At 35.0% G+C, this 7,781-nt stretch overlaps 1 protein-coding gene across 1 annotated transcript in view; it reads right to left on the bottom strand.

Annotated features, from left to right (window-relative positions):
- LOC110314821 (vomeronasal type-2 receptor 116-like) overlaps nt 1-7,781 on the bottom strand; it is a 32,567-nt gene that overhangs the window by 17,704 nt on the left and 7,082 nt on the right. The window contains exons 3-5 of the mRNA XM_029534642.1: nt 4,695-4,986; nt 3,531-4,337; nt 1,058-1,285 (exon numbers count right to left, since the gene is read on the bottom strand). Of these exons, the coding sequence (XP_029390502.1) occupies nt 1,058-1,285; nt 3,531-4,337; nt 4,695-4,986 (1,327 nt within the window). The remainder of the gene's footprint in view (nt 1-1,057; nt 1,286-3,530; nt 4,338-4,694; nt 4,987-7,781) is intronic.

Consider the following 7,781-nt stretch of genomic DNA (forward strand, 5'->3'; position numbering starts at 1 on the left):
AGGGACTAGACAAGGTTGCCCACTCTCTCCCTACCTATTCAATATAGTACTTTAAGTCCTAGCCAGAGCAATTCGACAACAGAAGGAGATTAAGGGGGATACAAATTGGTAAGGAAGAAGTCAAAATATCATTATTTCTAGATGATAAATGACCCTAAAAATTCCACCAGAGAACTTCTAAACCTGATAAACAGCTTTATCAGGTGCAGTAGCTGGATATAAAATTAACTCAAACAAATCAGTGACCTTCCTCTCCATGAAGGACAGATGGGATGAGAAAGAAATTAGGGAAACAACACCCTTCACAATAGTCACAAATAATATAAAATACCTTGGTGTGACTCTAACTAAGGAGTTACATTGTATCCGTAGATTCCTTTGTTAATTTTGTGGGATTTTGGTAACACTTAAACTTGCCCAGTTTTAATAGGTTAATCAAAGTCATCAATGAAGGTGAAAGATCTTTCCAATTTCTTATGTTTTCTTCAACTTATTTCTTCAGGGTCTTGGATTTATTTTCATACAAGTCTTTGATTTGTTTGTGTAGAGTTATACCAAGATATTTTATATTATTTGTGGCTATTGGAAAGAGTGTTTTTTCACTAATTTATTTCTCAGCCCATTTTTTAATAAATTAGTTAAATATCTCCACTCTCATTTTAATGGTTCCTTGTGTATATGCCCTGTTTTAGGACAATACTTTACTTGTTTTGCTTGATGAAAGCAGTTCAGAAATACTATCCATACATAGTAAGATTCCTCTTCTCAGGGAAGTCCAATTTATGTTATTTTGAAAAAAAATTTACCTGTGACTCTGGAAGTCAATATAAATATCCTGATATTTCTTTTGTTACAATGATGTCAGAATGTAGTTATTGATATCCTTTTTTTAAGGAACAAAATGATTAGATAATTTAAATATATTTAAAACACAACCACCAAAATAAGGAATCAGTAAAACTCTTAATAGTTATGAGTGTATTGGTAGGGCAAATATTAACAATCAAGAGTCACTACATCCATAAACATATAATATTTACTTATATTAGAAACACACCTCTGTAAATCCTATGGGCCAGGTAATCATATATTCAGATATCAACAATTGTTTCCCGTTGGACGCACTGGGAATAAATGTACCCACTTTCACTAATAGTGGCAGACCTGCTGGGAAGCTCACAAAGTTGGTAATATCATACTCTGGATCTGCCTTCCTTTTCCAGTCCAGAACCACATGGTCACCAACAGAATTTTTCACTTGAATATTCTTCAGAAAAGGGTGAAGCTAAAAGATACGTGAAATCCTATGATGAAATTGAAGTTTTAGATTTATAACTGAATTAAAAATAGGAGTTATTTCCTGATAGTAATGTATCATGTTAACACTGTTTTAATTAATTATCTATGGGATTGAACAAAGGAAAGCTTAGTAAAAATAAATATAATTTAGTTTCTTATAGAAAGTTTGTATAGAATTCAATATGCCAAGCAGTACTACACGATCAATGATTGCATAGAAAACAAATCACAACTCTTTGTCTCTTTTTTTAAGATTCAAACTATTTCATTTCTATCACTATTATCCAATGGAATAAAATACAATTCCAAGAATAGGTATAATACTTTGACAGGGGCCCATTACTTTGCTACATTTAGAAAAATTATCTCATTAATATTCCAAGTACTACCAAATGTTCAAGCACTATGAAGTAAACAGATCTTATCTTCTTCGAAATCTAGATATATCCTTATATTTCCTGAANATTTCAAAGCCTCAATATTTAAGATGAGGTTACTTGAGTTTGGTGGATAATCAGGAGTGGTTTAGAGCACATAAATATTCTAATTGAATATAGGAATNACATGGTCACCAACAGAATTTTTCACTTGAATATTCTTCAGAAAAGGGTGAAGCTAAAAGATACGTGAAATCCTATGATGAAATTGAAGTTTTAGATTTATAACTGAATTAAAAATAGGAGTTATTTCCTGATAGTAATGTATCATGTTAACACTGTTTTAATTAATTATCTATGGGATTGAACAAAGGAAAGCTTAGTAAAAATAAATATAATTTAGTTTCTTATAGAAAGTTTGTATAGAATTCAATATGCCAAGCAGTACTACACGATCAATGATTGCATAGAAAACAAATCACAACTCTTTGTCTCTTTTTTTAAGATTCAAACTATTTCATTTCTATCACTATTATCCAATGGAATAAAATACAATTCCAAGAATAGGTATAATACTTTGACAGGGGCCCATTACTTTGCTACATTTAGAAAAATTATCTCATTAATATTCCAAGTACTACCAAATGTTCAAGCACTATGAAGTAAACAGATCTTATCTTCTTCGAAATCTAGATATATCCTTATATTTCCTGAATATTTCAAAGCCTCAATATTTAAGATGAGGTTACTTGAGTTTGGTGGATAATCAGGAGTGGTTTAGAGCACATAAATATTCTAATTGAATATAGGAATTTTGGATATATTTTGTGTAAAATGCACATGAAAGCCTGGATTTCTGTTTTGGTTTATTTGGAAGACTGAAAATATTTATTTTAAACAATTGTTTTATAAACTCATCAACATAGGATTCGATGGCAGTTTGCAAACTGGACAAGACAGCCTAACAATATAATTGGTAGCCAAGATCTAAATGTTTGTTAACTTCTATGGAAATCAGAGGCACACATTTGGCCTGTATGCTTCACTGATTTAGAGAGTGCCTATGGTACCTAAGAATTAAAAGGCACACAAAATTTTCCAGGATGAAAAGACTTAAGGCCCCAAAGCCTCATGACTCATGCCTCTCAAGACAGCTAGAACAGGACAACTCCATGATACCCATCAGCCAGGCACTTGGGTTTTAGGTAATTCAAGATGTAGTCAAATTGACAACTATGACCACACATCACACCTAATGGTATGTCATGCTTATTTATCTATAGTAAGGTGTCCTCTAACCAACAGTTCCATTGTCTTTACCCTCTAATCACCTTTTCCCTGACAATTACCATTCTTCTTCCTAAATATTCTATAATTTGAATCTAGATTTTCCTTTTTGTATTTTGTATTCTTTTAATTTTCATTATTCAATTCCATCCTGATTGCAGGTCCTCTTTTCAGGCTTATCCCTTGCACACCACTTTCCCCAATCACCTATCACCTTCTCCTCTGAGATGGTAGAGCCTCCCCTGTGTGTTTCCCCACTCTAGGTCATCAAGATTCTTCAGGGCATGGTACATCAATGAAAACCTTGTCTTTCCACTGAGGAATTACTAAGAGAAATATCTCTGCTATTTCTTCCAAAAGCAGAATTATTCTGTGAAATGCAATCTTCCACAAGCCCACTCATCATGTACATAGACATTGGAGTACATTGATATGTAAGCACCGAAATATACTCTATGTCTTATAGATTATTGAATGGAAAAAATAATATAGCATCACTAGTTTGAGAGCTTTTAAAGCATCTGATGTCATGTTGGTGAATTTAAGATATATAGAAAGGCACATTACCTGCCAGGGTGATAACAGAGTCCTATCAATATTTGCCTGTGGTTGAACTTGTATTTGATTGAGATTCTTCTCATGGAGACTGTGAGCCACTGCATACACAGCATTGTACACATTGTAACTCTCTTCAGTCATGACCATTTTAAAAACTCTCCCTGGCAACAATTCCAAAGTGGCATTGGGCACACAGTTTTCAAAGATTTTACATTCAGAATGCAATACTAAGCAATCGAAATACAAGGACCAAAAGATATGAAGAAAAATATCTTCTGGGTAATTGATAGGGGTGGCTTCCTGCTCAAAATTTGTGAAACCACCAATCTCCCCATGATGGGGTGAAAAAGTAAGAGCTCCATGGAACATATCTAACATGGTATATTGGTTATATTCTTTGCCAATCCATTTTGAATTTACAACCCAAACCTTGTTCATTTTGTGTTTTCTATACACAGTAGTCATTACACATAACAGAAAATCAGTGGGCCCATAAGTTACAATCACATCTGCTGATGACTCTAGAATATGCACCTGAGTATAGGTTAGTGTATGAATTATTGCTTCTCCTATATATGTTACTGTTTCCACAAAAGCTATGCATATTTTATTCTTTTCCAGCTCTGTTCTAAAATCTGATAAAAACTGAGCACCTCTGTGGTCATCTGTGATGAGCAGCCCCACCCAGGTCCAGCTGAAATGAAGCATCAAAGAGGCTATACCAGACAAAAGAGCTGTGTCTTTGGGAGCCACCTGGTACAGAGATGGAAACTGGTTTTTGTCAATCTTTACATCATCAAAAGGCCCAAAAGTAAGCTGAAAGGAATACATTATTTTAAAATGGAAAACAAGAATTGCCATTCAAACAGTCTTAGTCTTAAAAAAACAGATTTAAGTTATAAAGTTCATACTCTGCTGAGTAATTCTTAATGTCACATTTCACCTCCTGAGTGTTTCTAGAAAAAATATTGAAAAGTCTCAAAGTTTTAATTTCCCTTGTGTATTGTTCATCCTTCTTAGTCTATGTAAATGTAAAAAAGAAGAATATGCTTCATATGTCTTTGTATTGTCTCTTTTATGTCAATTAATCAAAATAGCTCCCTTTCATTTTGCAACCAGCTAGTTCTGAGAAAAGAGACCTGCCTGCCCACCACTCACATCCTTTCTACTCACCTGAGGAAATTTGTAAAGATCCAACAGCATCCCAATGTTTTCAGATGTTTTCCATGATATTCCAGTAAGTGCAGCAGCTGATTTGCTCTCTTTTCGACAGTTGTAATTAGGGACTGATTTGCTCAAACCTGTGAGCCAATAGAATACACTCTTCAGAATGCTCCTTTCACGAACTGGCAGATTGCAAATCTCAAGTCCCAGAGTTGTGTTTGGTAAAATATGGGGGTTCAAGTTGATTTCATTGATGGCAAATATCATGGCCAAAACAAGCTGGTAGTTTTGTATATTCATCCTGCATAGAAGTATCACAGCATTCAAATGGGGAACTCACAATTCTTTTACCTACAACTTTAGGGCAAAGGCTTCTATATTTTGAAAGCTCATGTTAGTTTAGAATACACAGTTTTATGTCAGTCAACGAATTCTTCCTTTCAAATGATATGCTATGACATTTGTAGTTGATGAGATACTAAAGAGCCCAACTTGTTCATTATAGATCCAAGAGAGTTTGCTGTCTCTGGCTTCCCAATGTGGAAGTACAACATAATTCTGCCATAGAATGAAATAGATTTCTTCACAACTTATCCATGCTTCTTGTCTTCCAATATCCAAAACTATGTAAAATAGTTGAGACTATTATGAAAGAGCTCATTTAGTGAATTCAATTTATGTGTCAAGCTTTGGCTTTTGAACAAACTTTATTTTTTGTACATCCCGGAAAATACTACCTTCTTGGGATGGACCAGATATTAAATACCTTTTGCAAGAAGGAATGTCTAGGAAGGCAATCTTATTGTGGAAACCCGCAGAGCCTCTAGGTATCTCATTAGTATGGAGAACTCTGTTTTGGGATGTGTGACCACCGGTCTTATTTCCTTATTTGGGAAGTGTGGCACATATCCAGTTCAGGAGTCTAGTAGGGAGTAAGGAGATGTGTACAATCTCAGGTGGGTGCCTGGGAGCCGAGTTCTCAGACATACTCCACCTTACTATGTTTCTTGCATGGTCTAGTATCCCACAAATTTGTCCTTAAGAAAACACTAAAGAGGATCAGGATTGGTGAGAAGTCTCTATGTTGGGGTACATTGTGTGAAGTTTTGTCACTATATTAGATTGTTGCTTGCCAAACTTGCAGAGTGTAAAGTGATAGCTTAGTTGTCAGTTATTAGTTTTGCTGTTTCTGTAGGGACTGAACCCAGGGACCCCAATGGAAGAGGTAGGGGAAGTACTGAAGGAGCTGAAGTGGATTGCAACCACAAACGAAGAACAACGCCAAGTAACTGGACTACCCAGGCCTCCCAGGGACTAAAGTGCCAACCAAAGATTATACATGAAGTGAGCCATGACTCTAGATACATATGTAGCAGAAGATAGCCTTATCTGAGATTAATGGGAGGGGAAAGAGGCATGATTCCCTGTGTACAGGGATGCTAGAGGGGTGAGGCAGGAGTGGGTGAGTGGGTGGGAAAGCACCCTTATGGAGGTAAAGAGTAGGGGGATGAGGGGGGATGTGATGGGGGGGGTCTTGTGGAGGGGTAACCAGGAAGGGAGATATCATTTGAAATAAATAAAATGATTAAGAAAAATGTATTTGTATAAGCAAAAAGAAGACAGCATAAATAAAATAGATACTTCCTTCAAATAAAATGCCAAATTAAAAATATTCTGGACAAAAACATCCAGGAAAACTGGAACAATATAAAAAGAACAAACTTTAAACTCAAAGAAATAGAAGAAATAGAAAATGCTCAGGTAAAAAATCCAGGATATTTTAGCAAAGTCAGAATAAAAGTGTCCTAACCTAAAGAAAGAGATGCCTTTAAACATGCAAGAAGCTTATAGAATACCAAAAAAGACAAGAAAAGTATACCTTCCTGCTACATAATAATCAAAACACTAAATATACAAAAGAAAAGAAAAAGGAAGACAATAACTACAAAAAGATTAAAACCACAAGGGGAAGTGCCAAGAAGTAATATATGAAAGCACACCTAATAGAATTAAATCTGATTTCTCAAGAGGCACATTAAAAGCCAGGTGGGCTCGGGTAGATTTAGTTTAGATGACAAGAGACCACAGACAGCCATGAATAGTATTACACCCATCAAAGCTTACAATCGCAAGAGATGAAGAAAACAAGATATTCCACGAGAAAGACAAAGTACAGAAGGTACTAGTTGAAAAATTCTAACTGAAGGGGGTCAAATGTATCTCTGAAAATTCAGTCAATAAATAGTCTCACACCAGTATAACAAAAGAAGCAAGGCAACCATGCACTCCACCACCACTACCAACATCAATACCTAAAACAAAATAACAACAATTAACAATTATTTTTTAAAGATTTGTTTATTATATGTAAGTCCACTGTAGCTGTCTTCAGACACATCAGAAGAAGGTGTCAGATCTCATTACAGATGGTTGAGAGTCACCATGTGGTTGTTGGGATTTGAACTCAGGACCCTTAGAAAAACAGTCAGTGTTCTTAAGTGCTGAGCTATCTCTCTAGTCCCCAAATTGACAATTATTAATCATTGATATTTCTCATTATCAATGGACATGATTCCCTGTAAAATAACCTGACCAATTAAAATGTCCACAAAATTATGATAAAAAATGTGGCTGCATAATGCAAATATTCCTCAACATCAAAGATAGACATTATCTCAGAATAAAGGCCTTGAAAGAATTTCCAAGCCAATATTCAAGAAGATAGTTAAGGTAACATCTAACAGAATAGACTTCCAACTAAATCGCAAAAAGGAGATGAGGAAGTGGACTTCATACTTATTAAAGAAAAATATACCAATATTATATTTCAATTCTTAACAACTATGCCTCCAATTCAAGGGCACCAGTATTTGAAAAGAAACTTTACTATAGCTCAAATCACATCATCCCTCACACCCTTGTAGTACTCAATAAAGTACTTGCAGAGGAATTGAAAGGGCATTGAAAATATCATGTACTATGATCAACTGGGTTTCATCTCTGATATGCAGCAATGGCTCAATATACAAAATTCTCTCAATGTAATCCACAATATGAAAAACCTGAGAAAAGTACATGATCATCTCATTAGAAGCT

This window comes from Mus pahari, unplaced genomic scaffold, assembly GCF_900095145.1.
Source record: "Mus pahari unplaced genomic scaffold, PAHARI_EIJ_v1.1 scaffold_10496_1, whole genome shotgun sequence".
NCBI lineage: Eukaryota > Metazoa > Chordata > Mammalia > Rodentia > Muridae > Mus > Mus pahari.